This window comes from Microcaecilia unicolor, chromosome 5 (genome assembly GCF_901765095.1).
Source record: "Microcaecilia unicolor chromosome 5, aMicUni1.1, whole genome shotgun sequence".
Classification (NCBI taxonomy): Eukaryota; Metazoa; Chordata; class Amphibia; order Gymnophiona; family Siphonopidae; genus Microcaecilia; species Microcaecilia unicolor.
Genome location: NC_044035.1, coordinates 61,797,187 through 61,817,456, shown reverse-complemented (window position 1 = coordinate 61,817,456; position 20,270 = coordinate 61,797,187). Strand labels below are relative to the sequence as shown.

The 20,270-nt window shown below is 45.4% G+C and overlaps 1 protein-coding gene across 1 annotated transcript in view; it reads right to left on the bottom strand.

Annotated features, from left to right (window-relative positions):
• LOC115470067 (WASH complex subunit 2A-like) overlaps window positions 1–20,270 on the bottom strand; it is a 211,934-nt gene that overhangs the window by 158,304 nt on the left and 33,360 nt on the right. Inside the window, exon 8 of the mRNA XM_030202955.1 lies at window positions 9,952–9,999. Coding sequence (XP_030058815.1) covers window positions 9,952–9,999 — 48 coding nt within the window. The remainder of the gene's footprint in view (window positions 1–9,951; window positions 10,000–20,270) is intronic.

Here is a 20,270-nt window from a genome sequence, read left to right as displayed (position 1 = left end):
GAGACGTCCTCCGGAGAGGAAATCTTCAAAGTGTCCATGGCCTGTACCAACAGGTTGGACAAATCCTCTGAGCTAAAAAGCCGCGCTGCAGAGGGGTCATCCGCTCCATCCGAGCGGGGATCTGTCTCCTCCAAGGAATCCATAAAGGACCGTTGGGAGACCTCAGATACGCTGCCCTCATCTACATCGGAGGAGACAAAGTCCTCCAAGGCCTGTGAATCAACCCGAGGGCGTTTACCTCTGGGAACCTCAACCTCTTTACCAGACGAGGGAGCAGGGGCAGCGTTTTGCATAAGGAAGGCCTGATGCAGCAGCAAAATAAACTCGGGGGAGAAACCCCCCAGACTGTGTACTTCCGCAGCCTGGGCAACAGCCCTAGACGCACCCTCAACCGGCGCTCGCAAGAGCGGGGGAGAGACATGCTGCGCATCCAAAATGGCGTCCGGCGTGACACTCCGCGAAGGAGCCGCGCGGGAAGAACGGCGCTTAACTTTAGCTGCTTTTGTGCCGTCGCCCAAATTAAGGGCGTTTATGGCATTAATGTCTCCAACCTCAAGGGCGGCCCAAGAAGAAGCCGTCCGAGCCGCGTGGCCGGCCAAGATGGCGGAGGCGAGGAGCGGGGGATGGGCGTTTATGGCGGGAAAAATCGCCACGCCGGAGGAAGGACCGGGACATTCATCGGCCACGAAACTGTCACCCAACAAGGGCGAATCAGGCTTTAAGACCCCCGCATCCCCTCTAGAAGCGCCCAAGCGATCCGGGGAGCGACTCTTTACGCCCTCGCCCTCCGACGCCATATGCCACGTGGAGATAAATCGGGGAACCCCCTGCCCGCTATAAAAAGGTAAAAATTACCTGCTGTCCGCTCCGAGCTGTAACGACCTGGTGTCCCAGTGAGTAGCTGCAATAAACGTTTAAATAAACGTCGAAATAAACGCCTTTAAGGACGTTCAAAATTTTTTATTTTTTTTTTTAACGGAGCCAGCGGGAGGGGGGAGAAAAGGAGGGACCTGGCACCACCAGGTTTGCACTTGCTCAAAAGAGCCCTCAACCCCAGGCACTCAACAAAACCTAAAAATTAGGCTTGGAGGCCTAGCCAGAGCTGCTGCTGTGTGTGACCACCACCTGCTGAGATAGAGAACATACTGGGGAGTTTCCGGCAGCACATGACCACATATAGGGAGGCAAAAGTTTGCTCTCTATCTCCACCTGCTGGTAGATGGACACAACCCACCAGTCTATGGATTGATCAGCTTGATGATATGGAAGGGTGGTTTTGCGATAACAGCAAAACAATTTCCTTGTGCTGGAAAGAAAAACGTTGTGAATTAGACCTTTAAAAGCAACTAGTGTCACGGCCCTGGCAACGCACTGACTTCAGGACGGGGGTTTGCAGCATCTCTTGCTGGGGTGGGATGCTGGTGGATCCACTCCGGGGCATTTCGTGGACAATACAGGTTGCACTGGCTCGGCCCTGCCAGGGGGCGGGGTCTTCTACACGCATACTGAAGGTCAGCGCTGTTGTAGTCCTGTGACTAGAGTTGGGCTACTGCGCTCCTCACTGATGTCAGGTCCTTCCGGCCTATTTTATTTATTCATTGGGATTTATTAACCACCTTTATGAAGAGATTCACCCAAGGCGGTGTACAATCAGTACAGTTTAACATCAAGCTTAAAATTTTGTTAACAGCATAACAATAGCAAAATGAACACGTATAGACAGACTGAAAGAGCAAATTGAAATCAGCAAATTGAGACCTAATAATAGGACTTCCATGAACCAGGATCAAAATAACAGCACTGAAATTCAAATAACACAGATATAATACAAAGAAAGCATAACAACGATGGAATATCTAATAAGTACACAATTAGAACATTCAAATAACATTGCTATGATACTAATGCTTTTCTGTAATACAGCTTGTCATATAGCTGAGGGGCCAAACTCAAATATATAGAAGAGGACAAGATGCGCAATACAGAGTCAGTTGGGATAAATAGATGGGTGACTAAACTAAAGGCAAGTTCTTTGTACAGCTAATCAACATATAAGGAACTGGTCTAAGTTACAGTGGGTGTAGCAAGCAAATTCAGGTGCAGAATGGGAGTATAGTCAGTCACCCTATGTATTAAAGGCTTGGGAGAACAGCCAGGCTTTCATCTGCTTCCTGAAGCAGAGGTAGTCTTGAGGGCAATGGAGGCTGCCATTGACTGCTTTCGCAATGGGTCGCTTTTCCTAGTTGCTGCCTTGCCCTGATCCTGCTTGCCTATCTCCAGCTCCAGCCAAATTCGTCTCCAGTTCTAGTCAAGTTCGGCTCTGGCTCCAGTCCCAGCCAAGTCCAAGTCCAGCTCCAGCTCAGTCCAGCTCCTGCTAAGTCCACCTTCCCTTGTTTCAGACAAGTCCACCTTGCCTCGGTTCCAGCCTACATTAATGCCTGGCTTCAGTTCTTGCCAAGGTTCCAGTCATACCACGGTTCCTGCCTTGTACCTGACAGGGGGACTTGTCTGTCGCAGTCGGGGTCCAACTGCGGCCCAAGGACTCACCTTTCCTGTGTGCCTGACAGATTGCGAAGGCCATGCGCTCCGACGAGTCACCTGACATGCAGCTGCTTCAGCAGCTACTTCAGCATTTATCTGGTTCAGTACATGGATCAGTTCCAGCAACTTGAAGGGGCATGCTTTGATCAATCGCCTGGACCACCAGACAGCTGCAATGTTCCAGGCCTCAGCTTCGCCTCCAGGTCCTGCTCCAGTGCCATGTCCACCACTCCTGGGGTTAGTCTTGTGGCTCCTTTGAAGTACAATGGGGACCCTAAGGACTGCAGAGGATTCATTAATCAGTGCTGGATAATTTTTGGACTCCAAACAGAGGTTTCTTCTCTGAAAGGGCCCGGGTGGCCTACATTATTTCCTTGCTGTCTTGCCAAGCCCTGACATGGGCTTCTCCACTCTAGGAACAGAATAACCTAGTGCTCGATGACCTCCACAGTTTTCTGGAACACTTCAAGAGGATCTTTGAAGAGCCTGGGAAAGTCACATCAGTAGACTCTGAATCTGACTGAAGCAAGGGCCATGGATCCTAGGCGATTATGCTATTCAGTTCCGTACCTTGGCTTCTGAACTGAGTCGGAATAAAGAGAGTCTCGTCACTGCTTTCTGGCAGGGGTTGGCACCCCAAATGAAAGATGAGCTGGCCGGGATAGACGTCCCAACCAGAATGAATGACCTGATCGAACTCTGTAATATCTGGTGGATGGATATCTGGTTCTGGTTCCAGAAGCGAGCCCGGGAACAGTGCTCCTTGGAGTAGACAATTTTGAAGATCTTCAGCCATCACTACTCTCCACATACTCCTAATCAGAGGGACGGTCCACCTCTCAATCATGAAGAACCCATGCAAGTGGACCACACCCCTCCCCCTTTCCGTGCAAGAGAATCAAAGGCAATGGAGCCTCAATTTATGCTTCTATTGTGGTGAGAATAGATACTAAGCTCTCATATGCCCTAACAAACCTGAATCTTCAAGCCAAGTCCTGGCTGGAGAAGCTGCACTGGGTCCACCCCCTTAACACAGCAGCTGTAGTTTCTGGCGCCAGTAGTCAGCAAGCTGCACATTTTGGGCCAGAAGTTTGTTGGCCAGCCACACAACCTGTGGCAGGACAGTCCCCTACAGGTCAGCTGTGGGCTCCTCTTCTGGCTCTTTAGCATCTGGTATATTTGGGCGGGGGGGGGGGGGGGGGGTAACCAGCAATTGGTCCTCCTCTTCCTCCCCTGTAGGCAGCTCCTGGCTACTGTCTTCAGCGGAATCTTCTGCTGGTAGTGCCCTCCTGCGACTTCTCTGCTGCCACCAACTCCCCCTCAGCCTGAGACGCCTGCGCTGCCTGCTAGTTGCTGGTTCCAGCCATAGGGAAAGCAGAAGAAATGTGTCTATTGCACTAGGTAACCTGTCAGTCTGTTGCAGCCTTCCCAAACATATCACTCCATGTGCACTCAGGTGATGAGGGCTACCATTGTCATGCCACCACATAATGTACACCTTCACATTCCACACTGCAGGAACCAAGTGGTATGTTGCACTATGGACCTCAGAAACCATGATGCCAGACAGCCAGGTGGGTAATGGAGAAAGGATAGTGGTAGTGGTCTGGAGAGCACAATGAGAGGGAGAAGATTGGTATAGCATGCCACTATCTCACTAGGAGCTCTATCTCAGCATCACTAAAATTGAGCTTCCTGCTAGGGGCCTTCTTTTTGGATGCCACTGCAAGTGTGGCTATGACGGTTTGAAAATCACAAGATGTACATTTTTATAGGGCACTTTAGATGTATTGGGGTGTTGGAGACCCTGGGAATGGGTCTGTACACCATGTGCTCCTCAGAGAGGTTCACATATCTGGCAGATTCTATCCAGCTTTGCCTTCACATTCCTCTTCAGCTGCCTCCTGTTTTTTTTTGGCCAGTCCTCAACTTCTCCATTTGTGTAATAAACTCCAATAAGCTTAGGGCATGTGGCCAAACATTCCCAGTATCGAGGTTTACAATGTCCAGTATTGTGTGCCTATATTCCTGTCCTGGCCCTCAAGTTCAGCAGACCCCCCCGAGGCCAGGGCCCCTGTCCTAACGTTAGGATTCCCTAAAGCTGCTGCTGCAGCTACAAAGGACCTACTTGGTTCCCACCTGCTGTCTGTGGTGGCAGTTGCCTCTGGGGGCCTCACCGATTCCAGCGGGAGGGTCATGCTACTGCTTGGGGGTGGGTGGGAGTGTGCTGGACAAGGTCTCAGTGTGTGTACCGTGCCTACACTATTCCCCTGCTCTCCAGCCTACTGAACACAGAGTAAAAGTGTAGTCTGTGCAATGGCAAAAGAGGCCTACTGGTTTGTATCTGACTAGCTGCTATTGTGAGACAACAGACATGTGTTTAATAGTTCCATTCCCTCCCCATGTATACATACCCCATATTTTAAATAGTTGTTTCCTTTCCCTTACCTGTAATTTTTTTTAATCATCCCAGCTGTGACTTTATGTTTCAACATTTTTATTGATGACAAAGCATCTGAAAAACATATAGCATCTGGCAGGAACAGAATGCCAACAGCATAACATTCATAACATATTTAACTGATAGTGTCCGTCATCAACTTAATCATTTTCTCCCCTCCCCCCACATATGCTCTATTGTTCCTATTGATTGGTAACCGGTGCAGGCACATATATTCGACATCACACATTTACTAATGGAAAGGTATACCAGGCCGCCTAACAATAGAAGGATAAGTATCTTCAATCAACCATTCCCCCCCCCCCCTCCCCTTTTTGTTGCCTCTCATGGAGCTTCAGTAGTACTTTACTCAGGAAGGTTACCGGAGCTCCCGCGTCATCCCCTATCCTGTCATAGTAGGTTCAGGAGCAAGCTGCGGCCCCTTGGGCTAAGACTGTAATTTATTCCAAGTTTGTAAAAAATTATTTTTCCTCTTTAGGGATCCCCGCACATCCCTGGCCTCCCAAGATGCCAGTAAGTGCACTTGGTTCCTCCAGTGCCAGTAGGCTGGCGGGTCCGGGGAGACCCACCCTTACCTGTAATTTTATATGTTTAAAAAATGTAAATATATAGATAGGAAGCAGCTGTTTGTGCATCTTCCTACGCGCTTAGCCATAACTAGTTATGGGCAAGGCATCATGCTGAACAGAGAGTAAACAAACTTTTACTTAGATTAGTTGTATGCAGTCTGGCAATTGGGTGTGTGGTTGCAGGGTGGACTCCTGCTACAAGTTGGTTGGCACAGACATGTTAATGCTTAGGGTGGGCCAAATGTGGCCAACACCAGTAACTGCTGCACCCTTCCCTGAGGATGCCAGTGAAAAGATCTACTTACCCTCTTTGTCAAGGAACACCTGTGATGGTTACTTGGTTCCAGGCTCCAGCATGGAGCTGAACTGGGGGCCCAGCATGCTGGTTTCCACAAGTGCTTAGGTTTCTGAGCTTGAAAACAGTATTTCATGAAGCGTATTTCTCATAATTGGCCAGCAGATCGTGGCTTGTTTTGAGTTTTAAACTTATTGCAGAAAAAGACTCTCTCTCTTCCAGTTTCAGCTTAAGGAAAGGCAAGCTGCAGTATCATTGGGCAGCTACTTTTAACATTGATACCCTGGGTTCTGATTGGCCCTGGATTTCAAATCTAGTCAAAAAATACTAGATTTTCCCTAGTCTCAGCCAGGGAGGGAAGAGAGAAAGATCTCTTTACTGAGGCCCTGTGAGCAGTTATCCTATATAATAATTCTCACCTCCAACGTTCTGAGGCTGCCTGGAACCGTGGTCTGCTAGGTGCTGTAGATCAAACTGACGTCATGAATCCCAATGATTGGCTGCGCCTCGGGTGAAGTCACAAAGCAAGCAAACCCATGAGATGCTGCAGGACGTTTAATAGACAGGAGTGGAAGTGAGCAAAGCAAGTCTATGGTAAGCAAGGAAGCCCATTGGTTAATCTCTGTTTCCACTCCCCTACGCAGCCGTCATTGGTATACACTCAAAAACAAGCAAACCTAGGAACTGCTGCTTTCACATTGTCGTTTTTAAATTGTTGTTCCATCTGAAACAAGTCTAAAGCTGTTTCAACTGGATAGACAGTGCCTTAAAACGTGGAGGACAAAAGGAGGGGGGAGACAGACAGACCCTGCAACTGGGAAAAAGAGAGGGAGGAAGGAAGGGAGGGAGGGAGGGGGGACCCCCCTGCAACTGGGAGGGAGGGGGGGACCCTGCAACTGGGAGACAGACCGGGAGAAGACAACGACCATGGAACTGGGAGGGAGGGGGGACCCTGGCACATACTCTCATTCTCACACACACTCACACCCAGTCTCACTCTCTCTCTGTCACACACACTCGCACATTCACTCTCTCTCACACAGTCACTCTCTCAAACATACACAGTCCGAGGAAAACCTTGCTAGCGCCCGTTTCCTTTAAAACAGAAATGGGCCTTTTTTACTAGTATGTTATAACTTGTGAGCAGCTACATTTCCTGAACTCCCCAGGTAGTAACAAGTAACAGATAGTTTTAATGTTGATCCTTGTTTTGGTTATCTGTTATTGCTTGCTGTACTTTTTCCACCTGTTTTTTTTCAAACATTCACTGTTTTACTGTAACAATAAACTGATTCATTTGTTGGCTCTGCTGACCAGGACTAACTAAAAATCCTGGTTTGTGGGTGCTTTCTGAGAACTTTGGGACCCCTGGAGTGTAGACGCAGTGTCCTAGAAATCACCAGGGAATAACCTGAGTGGGAGACTAGCCCAGAAGCAAGTGGGACCCAGTAGGTGGGAGGAGGGTGCTAGTATAGAACGAGCCAAGGTGCAGGTGAGCCTGAGCAGTGCTAGGGCAGACCCTCCAGGTGGCCACAGGGTAACCTCAGGCAGATGCTAGGCGTTTCATGGCACCATCCAACCAGATTAACCCCAACTGTCCCAGAGACCAGATCACTGTAGGCAGCATTGTTATAGTTATGCATAAATTGTGAAGTCAAGGGAACAGAGGGTTACAGAGTGCATGGTGACGTAGATGGGCAGTCAGCCTTATCCTGTGACCCACAATGCTGTTTCTCTGAACTGCTTTGTCTTCTCAATTCCAAGTTACTGTAGCTACATACAGAAAGATTGACATTTTTCATTTCAGCTGGCCACCCTCCCCCAACTCCCTAGAGGGACACTGGCTGTTGGGCATCTGTGAGTGAGGCTTTTCCCGAGACGAGACCTTGGGCCAGATATTCCCATGTCAGTTCCAAGGGAGCACCCCCAGGTGGTGAGATGCCCAAGGAATCTGAAAGAGATGTGCAGGCAACGGCAGCACATTCTCTCCACTTGCAAAATGTGGTTTTATGATTTGACTATTTGATATTGTTATGCTTTTACTGACTCATTTTTATGTATTTATTAATAGTTTTATGAAACTCTTGACGCAGCCCTTGAAAGGGTGAAACATGGCCATGTCGGGCATCGGAGTTTTACATGTGTTAGTTTTGATGTGATGAAGAAAACTGGATCCTTCTTAGTATCCAGTATACTGACGGTAGCAGGAAAGGGGAGCACTGTCCTATGGAGCTGCCTCAGGAGCATGGGAGTTATGGAGGTGTGAGGGAACTGCCGAGGCTGCCAAGGGCTCAGTCGAAAGCACCCAGATCAGAGCGCAGCAGCAGCGACAAGAGAAGGGGCAACGTGGCGGAGGCCCCAGAGCCAGGCTCCGAGGGGCTCAGAGCAAGCAGTAGCGGCAGCCTGAGTCTGCTGCTGCCCCCCTTTGGTGTCTACCTTCAACACATGACACAGCTCCCAGGGTTGTGGAGTCTCTGTGCCCTGGGCAACGCGTCTGGTCACCAGACCATGAGTAAAGTGCCTATTATATTTCAAGATATTAAGACTTTATAACCGACTAGGCTTGAAAGGCCTGACAGTAAAAACCAAAGTAAAAACTGAATAATTGCTAGTGAACTGAAGACACCTTCAGCTGGATGGGCGTGCCTGAGAAGGAGCCTTTTGCACTGCATTTGATCAACCGGAGAAGGCAGGCTTGTGAGGAGAGCATATTTGGGCAACACGGTCTTAATAGAATCCACAGGAAATATATACCATAATGAATACCCTCAAACTACTCCTAATAAGCTACTCCCTAACACTGATCCACTTAACACTAACCACCCCACTTGCAGAAAACAACATCATACCCATACTACACAATCATCATAGACTGATCAACTACACCACACCTCACCAAACTGTTAACAACCTAAACAAAGGAAGAACACTTACATGCGAACAACCACAACAGAAGGGAAAGAAGGGCCCAAACAAAGAAACAACAACTAACAAAAGTCCACTTAACAACAAATACAGAAGACCCATTCCAAACAATCCAAGTGGGCTATGTCAACGCCAGATCCGCTGTAAATAAAACAGCAATACTAACAGACTGGATCATGTCAGAAAACCTCAACCTACTCTTCCTCACTGAAACTTGGATCCATGACCAAAAGGACCCTATAATCCTAGACCTGTGCCCTCCAGGATACAAAAATCACACACTGGACCAGAAGCATAGCACTAATCTATCGGTCCCACTTTATCACCGAAACCTCAACTTGAAATTGCCTCAATCAGAATCCACAACAAAACCCTACGCGATCATGTGGATTTTGTCTTGTTTTACAGACATACAGGTAATTGGAACTACTACTACTACTATTTAGCATTTCTATAGCGTTACAAGGCGTACGCAGCGCTGCACAAACATAGAAGAAAGTGCCTAAACCCTGCTACACAACGAAACCAAAGCTTGTAATGAACATTGCAAAACTCTTCCTTATTAGGCAAAGTTTGAAGGACTTTCTCTGTCTCCATCTACTGGTGGACAGGTATAGCCCACAGGTTCTAGACTGGTCTGGTTTGGTGGGATTAAAGGAAAGAAAAGTTAAGTCCTAATACCTCCATAAAATATACTGACATCTTACTGTTAGAATAACTCAACTGTTAACGTTAATGTCATTATTTTCTCTTAAATGATGAACCCTATTAACAATCCATCTACTTGTCTCAGGACCATGGAATCTCATACAAGAAATTCCTCGCATGGCGGCTATTAACAGCTGTTTTATTTTCACTTTGTTTTCCCTTCAGGTCCTTCACTGGCAAAGGAAGTCAAAGAACAGTGATGTAAAAATGTATGTTAAACATGGTAAGTTTTAAAAGAATTGATGAGTTTAAGAGAACCAATGATTGAAGACAATAGCCAAAAGACACAACACTGAAAAGCTGTTGCTGCAGCTACTGATGGTCTTTTATTACTCTTTAACACAGAACATTTTGAATACAGGATGTTCTTACAGATCTGGATTATTGGGTGGATGCAATTTGGTATTAATGATAACCCAAAAATCTGTGTTAAGAAAATATATTTCCCTTACCATTCTTTGCTCATCTTCAGATTGATTTCCAAAATCATCACTGGATTCCTATTGCATAAACAAAACACTCAATATGAACTTTTGTATGCACATTTGAAAATAGCACTATGTCAGTGCAGACAATAAAAAATATAAACTTTTGACTCTCACATTTTAATGGTATTGAAGCAGTACTACCTAGACATGTGATAAGCAACCCCTGCCTTCAAGAACTACAGACAACCTTGGTTTTTAGCATATCTACAATGAAAATTCATCAGGCATACTTGCATATGTTTATTCTAAGAACCTGATTAACTTGCATAGCTTGGTTTGTGGGCAAGGACCAGAGCTGCGGACCTACAAACCAGATTTTTCAGATCATCAACTTGGTATGCACTTTTATCCTGCCTGATCTGAATCCTGAATCGTCTGTCCCAATATATTTTATACTTTTGGGTTAACACAATGGGACAGGAGTGTCTGTGGACTGCTCCTGTCCCCCACTAGCCACCAAGAAACCCCTGGTAAGAGACAGTGGATAGAAGTCTTCTTGCTGACATTGAAGTGGATTCAAGGAGTGTCTCACCAGCCCCTTAAAGAGACAGCAGATCCAACTTGGGAGACTGCTATTTATAATACTGAAACCAGGAACTTATGATGCTCCTGGCTACAGCAACACAAATCTATTAAATCAGGATGCTCTCTTTCAGCATCTGCTTCTCAAATCGCTGCTCCCACTGTACATACCAGCAAGCATCAGTGCATTGGCAGATACCCTGAACATTTATTTATTTATTTTGCTGCACTTGTATCCCACATTTTCCCACCTATTTGCAGGCTCAATGTGGCTTACAATATAATACAACTACAATCACGTTGATGGAATACAAAATCAGAGTATATATAACAGATAAGGTGCAAAGGAATATTATGGTAATCATATTAAAGGAGAAGAATTTCAGAATTATTGCTGTTAAGATTCATACGGAAATTATGTTAAGAAGTGGGTAGATGGGTAACAACATAACATAATGATATCAGGTCAAGGTATAATTGTCAGTAATTGGGATAAAAGGATAACAATATAACATAATGATATCAGGACAGGGTATGATTATCAGTAATTGGGTGTAAATAAAATAGGCAAAATGAAAGAGTTCTGATATACATTGTGTCTGGTGTAGTTTAGGAGTCACAATTGTTATGAGGGATCCATTTTGTACGCCTTTTTGAACAAGTCTTCAGTAGTTTCCAGAAGGTCATCAAGTCGTGTGCTTTTCTTATAGTGGTTGGTAATTCATTCCATCGTTGTGCACAGATGTATGAGAAGCTGGATGTATGTACTGACTTGTATTTAAGTCCTCTGCAATTGGGATAATGGAGGTTTAAGAAGGTACGTGATGAACTTTTGTTGTTTCTCTCTGGCAGATCTATAAGGTTTGACATGTACGAAGGGGCATCTCTATAAATAATTTTATGAACTAAGGTGCATATTTTGAATGTCTCAATTCCTAATTCAAGAACTTTGAGGGCAGAAAAAGCATTTCTGGGTATTTGAACATTGCTTTGCTGGGAGATTTTGAGGCATATTTTCAAAGCACTTAGACTTACAAAGTTCCATAGGTTACCATGTAACTTTGTAAGTCTAAGAGCTTTGAAAATGAGACCCTTGCTGACTTAAATCTTGGAACAGAAAAGAATTTGTGGGTTTATTAATGAAATCAGATTTAATTTCATCAAACCAAGCTTTGCTCTTCTGTGATGCAGGCAGCGGTGCCAGGTTTTCAAAATGGCTGCGAGACTGCCACCGGAAGCTGGCAGCCATTTTTAAAATATGGCGGTGGGACCCGTGGCGCAGAAGAGCAAAGCGGAGACTGAAGAGTGGCAGAGGGCAGGAAAGAGTGGGATTCTTTCCTGCCCCCGCAGAGGCCACTAAACCACCAGGGTGGCCTTCAAGGACCAAAGTAGGTCTTCTTGGGAGGGCTGTAGTGTAGCACAGGATAAGCATGGCAGTTTCTGGTGCCCCTTAAATGTTGGTGCCCCCCCTGCTGTGCATACCCAGCTTACTGCCGGTCCTGATCACAGGAAGTATCAAAATGTGTGTATAAGCTTCCTTCAAGTCCAGAGAGTATAGCCAGTTTTTTTCCTGAATTAGAGGAAGAAGGGTGCCCAGGGAAACATCCTCAACTTTTCCTTGACTAGGAATTTGTTCAGGGCCCATAAGTCTAAGATAGGCCGGTATCCCCCCCGTGTCACAAGGAGTACCTGGAACAGAATCCCTTCCCTTCTGCTCCCTGGTGGTACGGGTTCAACCACTCGGGCACATAGAAGGACAGAGATTTCCTCTGCAAGTACCTGCTTGTGCCGAGAGCTGATGAAAGACGCTCTCGGTGGGCAATTTGGAGATCTCTGAACCCAATTCAATGTATACCTGAGACGGACTATTTGAAGAACCCACCTGTCTGAGGTTACACATGGCCATCTCTGTGGGTAAAAAGTGAGCCTCCCTCCAACCCGAAGGTTGTCCAGGATGGGCACTATGCTCCGCTGGAGCCAGTCAAAAGCTGCCCTGTTTTGACTGGGAAGCCAGCCATGACTTCCGAGGATGGGGCTGGCGAGGTCTGGGATGCTGGGCCCGAGTCGCCTGAGTGGAACAAGTCGGAGGCAGGAACCTATGCCTTTGAGAATAGTATGAACGTTGCCTAGACTCGGTCTAAAAATTTTCTTGCTGAAGAAAATGCAGATGGAGTACGCTGAGAGAGAGAGAGAGAGAGTGTGGATAGTAAGAGAGAGAGAGGGTGGTCAGCGACCGCCAAACATGTTGTCCCCTTGGCATGGTACGTCCAACAACCTCTCTTGAACCACTGGTTCCAGGTCAGAGACACATAGCCATGAGAGTCTGCACATCCCCCACACCCATTCCAGAGAGTGTGGACAAGACATCAAAAGTATAATAGGTGACCCTGGTCAGATAATACCTACACTCCATCTGCTTGTTGGCCAACTGGCAAAGCTCTGCGGCTTCCTCGGAAGAGTGAGAGTCCGCCAGAGTCCGTTTACTGTTCACCAGAGACTTCAAGTAAAGGCTTGTATAGAGCTGGTAGGACTGGATGGAGGCAACATCAAGGTCTGAAAAAAAGTCTTCCTCCTAAACGAATCCACGGTTCTGGCCTCCCGACCCGGGGATGCCGAGGTAAGAGACTGAACTTTTGGCCCATTTGAGAGCAAATTCGACCACCATGAAGTTGTGTGGCAACTGTGCCTTCTCGAATCCGGGAGCGTTCTGGATACAATACTGAGTATCCACCTTATTGAGTGCAACCTACAGAGTTAGGGGTGATTCCCAGTACTTCAACAGTGCATCCTTAAGGATAGAGTGCATTGGTACAGTGATCCCTTCCTTAAGAGGAGACTCATAGCCCAGGACAGACAATATCTCTGCTCTGGGGTCCTACTCAGTCTCAATTTAAATGAGACAGCTGCAGCCATCTCCCTCACAAAACTGGTGAAACAGCGCCTCAGGTGGAGATTTTTATCTCTTGAAGAGGAGGGATCAGACATAATTCTATATGACTCCTCCTCCTCCAAGAAGTAATATAGCTCCTCATCTGACTCCCATGAACAGTGCTAATCTGACTTCACCATACTCAGGTGCAGGTAAACGAGTCTGTAAGCGACCTCAGACTGGTGGAACGATATCCACATTCTGAAGAACTATGAAGAGCAGCCCTACCCTCAGGCTCCAGAGAAGCATCCTCCCCCGATGTAGAAGGTGGTACTGCCTGCCCTGGCATCAACGCCAACACCCTTTGAGGCGCCGGCATTGAAGATCTGGACACCAGCACCGAAGGTGTCTCAAAGAGGGCTTGGGGATGTTCTGCTGGTCGTGAAAGCACCCTTGATGCCAAAGCAGGAGCCCCCTGAAGCAACTTCATCAGTTCTTCTCTAAGCATGCTATGGAACAGCTCAAAAGGTGGGCATCGGCAAAGGTATGGGAGCCAGGGCAGAGACAGTCTGAGAAGATGACGCTGCCGAACCAATGGCGGGGACCGGGGCCACTCGATGAATTGTGCACCTGCACCTCTAAGGAGGGGGAGTGCTCCTCCTAGTGCCAGAGCTTCTCGGGTACCGGAGGATCTGACATCCCGGTGCTCCCAGGATGTGTCAAACTTCTTGGTCTTCCCCTGATGCATAGAGCCTCGATCCACTGTGCCAATGAGGACGCTGCTGAATCTGTACACGTCCTCAGTGGTAAATCTGATGCTGACCAGTCCTGGGGGCCTGCTACTAAAACCCAATGTTGAGGCAGCTGGAGATCCATTCGATGCTGGTGCACACCCAGTAGATACTGAAGTCAGAGCAGCCACGGAGGTTGATGCTGCCGGTGCCGAAGTCGATGGTCCAGCCTTCGAGGAGCCAAAAAGATGCCTCAAGAACACCTGCTGAGTTCTCACCTGCATTTTTAAACAAAGAACACAATCAAAGGAGTCATGATCTGGCCCAAGGCACCCTATGCACCAGATGAACAGGTCTGTGGCAGAAATCACAATTCCAAACTTTTTGCACCTCTTGAAGCCACTGGGGGTCCTTCTGTGACATCTAAAAAGTATCTAGACTAAATTAAACTCCTCAATCTTGAACTAAGAAAAGAGTGGCAGTGTTCAAACTGAGGACAGGGCTGTGGCCTAATTGTGCAGCTACACCCGGAAATAAAGGAAACTAAAAAAAAAAATAGAGGAAATGGGAAAAAACCCCAGAAATCCTAGAAAATATGAAGGTAAATGAAAAAAATGAAATACCCACAAGGGAATGCAAGAACAATAAGCACAGCCTGAGGGAGAGGACACAAGAACACATCCTCTCAGCTCCACGGAAATACTAAAACTGGAAGACCCATGCTCGCGCTTTGGGCGGTAAAGCACCTGCGCATGTGCGGTGGGATGCTGCTAGAATTTTCTACTGTACTCGCTAGTCAACGTCCACACTGGGCTCCGTTAGATGGCATCACTCAGATGGAAGAATAAGAAGGCCTGCTTGTACTCTGAGAATAGTCTCTTTCACTTCTCCATTTAAACCATGCTGGCTGTCGTTTGCTCTTCTTTCTACCTTTATTAATACTGGAATACATCTGATCTGGGCTTCGTAACTGCACTCCAGTTGTTATGTCAAATTTGATTATGTTATAATCACCATTTCCCAGAAACCCAACATCATTACCTCTTGTACTCTGCATACCACCAAGAACGAGAGCCAAAATAGCCCCTCCTCTTGTCAGTTCCTGGATCAGTTACTCCAAGAAGCAGTCATTTATTACATCTAGGAATTTTACCTTCCTAGAACTACCTGATGTGGCATTTAACCAGTCAATATTGAGGTTAAAAAAACCATTATACTGTAGCTAAATTTGCTAGTTTTTTTCAATTTCTGTTAACATATCTTCATCTGTCTGATTGTTCTGGTCTGGGAAACGGTAACATAGTAAGTGACAACAGATAAAGTCCATCCAGTCTGCCGAACATCACATTCATTATCAATTCAAGATTTAAAACAATGAACGTGATATTATTTACCTGCCCAGCTCTGTCATTATGTTCCAGCTACTGGAGTTGCCGTCAAAGCCCACTCCAGCCTATCCAAATGCGTCTTGTCATTTGTGGGACAAAAACTGTAAACATTTGGCTGGGACTGTCCTCACGTTCCAAACCACTACAGTTTTTGTCGAAGCTCTCGCTAGCCGACCCTAAACAATATAGCCCTACACGTATATTCTTTCCCTTCACACACGGAATTTCTATCCACAATGATTCCATGTTGCTGTCTGTTTCACGCAGAATCTTTATTTTGTTTGACTAAATTCCCTCTAAGATAGAGAGCAACACCCCTTTCCCCTCCAATTTAGTCTACTCTATCATTGCGATATAATTTATACCCTGGTATCACATTGTCCCCATTGACTGCCCTCCTTCAACCAGGTCTCTGAGATAACAATTATATCTAACTCTTCATTTAAGAACATAAGTGTTGCCACACTGGGACAGACCGAAGGTCCATCAAGCCCAGTATCCTGTTTCCAACAGTGGCCAATTCAGGTTACAAGTACATGGCAAGATCCAAGAACAGTAAAACAGATTGCTGTTTATGCTAGAAACAAGCAGTGGATTGTCCCGTCCATTTTAATAATGGCTTATGGACTTTTCTTTTAGAAAATTATCCAAACCTTTTTTAAATCCTGCTAAGTGAACTGCTTGTACTACATTCTCTGGCAAAAAATTGTAGTTGAGTATTTTCTCCGCCTTGTTTTCAAATTTACTACTTAGTAGCTTCATTGCATGCCCCCTAGTCCATGCAATTCACATCTACCCATTCCGTGCTATATACTCTAACTCTCCTATCTTACGTTTTAGGCTTCTAGCATTTGTATACAGATACTTTGAAGGTTTTTTTTTTTTTTTTTACCTTACATCTACAAGCTGCTTAGAAGTTGACAGGGGATAAATCTGTAACCCTTGCTCTGTTCTACCCTGAAACATTCCTGGCTTTCTTTCACCTTTGTTGAAACCTCTCTCAGGATTCTCTAAATGTCCTGTTATATTAGTATCCTTCAAGGATACTTCACTCCGAACCATGCGCTACTGAGCAACTGTCAGCTTTCCCTCCCGTTCTAGTTTAAGAGCTGCTCTATCTCCTTTTTAAAAGTTAGTGCCAGGAGCCTGGTTCCATCCTGGTTAAGGTGGAGTCCATCGCTCAGTTTCTAACAAATTTAAATCCCTCCTCCCTGCACCATCGTATCATTCACAGAGACATCAGAGCTCTGCCTGCCTCTTGGGTCCTCAACATGGACGGGGAGCCCTTTTGAAAATGGTATTCTGGAGGTTCTGGATTTTAGCTTTTTACCCAAGTTTAAATTTGGTTTCCAGAAATTCCCTCCCGCAATTTCCTATGTCATTGGTACCCATATGTATCAAGACAGCTATCTCCTCCCTAGCACTGTTAAGCAACAAATTATTTTCAAAACAGCTGTGTTGGCTTTTAATGCCTTCCACCATGGACTTCCTGATTATCTTGCCCGCCTAACCATTCCTTATTCTCCCTCCTGTACTCTCTGCTCCTTAAACGACCACCGGCTGGTTCTTCTTGGTCCCAAACAAGCATATTATGAATCCACTAGACACAGTGCATTTTACTTTCTTATGTCTGGAATAACCTTCCTCTCCTCCTTCGGTTAGAATCTTCCTTCAAGGCCTTTAAGGTTTCTTTAAAAACCTGGCTGTTCAATCAGGCATTTGGTGGATCAGAGTGAGCTGCAGTACTGGAATTTCACTGGTGGCTTCTCCCTTTTCAACTTCCCCTCTCTTCTTTTTCTCTCTCTTTGGTCTGATTAAGTTTTCCTATATGAAAATGGAGTTCCTTTCCTTCTTCCCAAATTTTAGAATGTAAACCTCTCTGTTCTGCCTTTGTCAGCTATAGCTGTCTAGTAAGATTTAATAACTAAAAAAATAAATAAGGTCTGCCAGCTTCACACCAGGCAGGGAAGTAACCAAGCAATCCTCATGTACACCAGCCACCCACATGCCTAATGATTGAATTTCCAACTAATATGGCCGTTCTAACCCTTCTTTCCTGGGCAGAAGCCCCTAGAGACACATCCTCTGTGTGAGAGGATATTGCAACCTTGGGGAGGGGGGGGGGGAGGTCCTAGCTACAGGATCACTTCCTGCCTCTCCAAGGTGATGCTCTCCATTCAGGTGACCTTTCTCCTCATGGCAGCAGAGAGGTTCCCAAACTAGAGGTGGAACTTCTCTACTATATCCCTGTAGGCCTCCTCTATATACTTCTCTGTCTGCCTGTGCTCCTCCAAGTCTGATACTCTAGCCTCCAGAGGTCAGACCCATTCTCCGAGTGCCAGGAGCTCTTTGCACCAAGTAAACACACATGACTTCTCACCAACTGGGAGATAATCAAACATGTGACATTCAGTGCAAAAGACTAGATAGCCCCATCTTTCTGCACCTTATTATTAATAAGATCTTGATGCTAATGGAGTAGGAATTTGTAGACTGAAGTCCATTATATTTTAGGCTATGCTAATAGTTAGGGGGTTTTATTTTGTAGGTTCCCCTCTACTACTACTTATCATTTCTATAGCGCTACTACTATAGCGCTACTAGACGTACGCAGCGCTGTACTATAGACAGACTATTTCTAAGTGCTAATTACTGCCTGATAGAGATGCCCTAATTAACTTTCTAGCCTCTTAATTAGTTCAAGGGCCTATATATCATAGATCAAGCCAGGGGTGGGTGAGTCGGAGGGAAGGAATTAAACTTTAAACTGGAAAACAAAAATGAGGACGTTATAATGCCTTTGTATCGCTCACAACTGCACCTCAAATACTGTGTTCAATTCTGGTCACCTCATCTCATAAAAGATATAGTGAAATTAGAAAAGGTACAGAGAAGGGTGACAAAAATGATAAAGGGGATGGGATGAGTTCCCTTTGAGGCATCTACACTGATGCTGGGGTAAACTCTAGAACAGTCCCTTAACGTCTAGCCTATGGAACTGTAATAGAGACTTCAAATGGTAAACAAACAAACAAAAACCCTACTGCTGAAATTGCCTTTGCTAAATAAGCAGAGTAACGTAAGAGACTGAGATTACCTATTTAACTCTAAGTCTACCTTTCCCAAGTTTAAAAGCAATTTCCCAGCAAATATCAATAAAATTCTGCTTTGGAAGTCCTCACAGCACCTCTTCTGGTCATGTTATGAACACTATTTCCAAGTGGCCACAAAACAGTTACCTCTGTCAAGTCCTTTATTGCATTAAGAGCTAGATCTAAACTAGCTCACTGTCTTTGTCAGTTCCCGAACCAGCTGCTCCATGAAGAAGCCAATTATTTCAACCAAGAACTTTAAATGTCACATCAGGAAATGCTTCAGAAGTATTCAGTCAATACTGGAGTAAATAAAATCACCAAGTGTTCCATTATCGCCAAGTTTGTTAGCTCCCGCAATTTCTGTAAACATTTCATCATCTGTCTGTTCATTCCAGCCAGGTGAATGGTAATATAGCCTCACCAGTATTCTCTTCTCCTTCTCACATGGAATCTTTTTTATAAACCCTTAGTGCCACATGTGTAAAACAGTCAAATATGCAACCAGCAAAGTATGTACAACAGGTAATTTTATAAATGATGTTAGCGTAACCCTGGTAGCGCTTTAGAAATGTTAAATAGTAGTAGTACTATGCTGGTACATTTAAAAAAACATTGCTACTTATATGTGCAAATGGTGCTATATCTAAATGTATTTATCCTTACCTGGGATATATGAGAAGATTCTTTGCTCCTCCTCCCCCCACCCCACCCCCCACTGTTGATTCAACTATCACAGAAGTATAATAAAGCTGCACTTTGTGGAAGCCTAGTTGGCTGCATTTTCATTTCAAATCCAACTTTTTAGAAACAGATTGAACAGAACTAGTTTGACATATGCAAAGCTTTTGCTCCAGTGGAAACTAACTATAAACCAAAGGCTTTATCGCAAATGAATGGAGAATAACCACAAACGAAGATAAACAGAGGCCTTTACTACAACAGGCAAATAAGACTATGCCAGTGTCAGCTCTGTGCTGTGGCCACTACATCAAAGATTTCTGTGTTTTAGTTCAACAAATCTCAGCCAAGATTCATGCGAGTCAGAGGATCCATGGGGCTGCCCTTTCATGACTGAAATTTTGAAAACACCATGCAGGGGAATAGAGTGCTTGATCTCTGCAAAGAAGTCAACTTCACTGCTTTCTGCACAAGCAGGAGCCTTATTTCTGTCCAGTGGTGATTATGAATGAAAGCCTTCTGTAATAACAGACATGCTTCAGCAGAACATATATTCAGTCTGCTTAAGATCAGAGCCTAAAGGATGTGATCTCTGGAATAGATGTTGAAGTTCTGGATCTTTCTTCCATAATGGGGACATGGTTTAAACTGACTTGGATCTGTGCCATGTTCCACAGGAAGAATGAAAATTCTTAAAAACAAAATCCTTTAATTTTTTGACAAATGAAACATGTCAGAAGACCAAAGAAACTCCTGAAAAAAGTAGGACAGCTTTGTTTCCACATCCCATTGAGTATAGAATAAAAAACAAAAAAAAGAACAGAAGACCAAGACCACTGTGTGCAGGAAGGACTGCACACACTCACAAATGAACACTAAATTTGAGCTCTGGTAGGGTTGTTCCATCCCAGCACCATGCAAGGATGGCACCCACCTGTGTACTTAAATACTACTTGCTGAGGGAGAAAAAAAAATTGTTATCCTCCCAAAAGTTGCATAA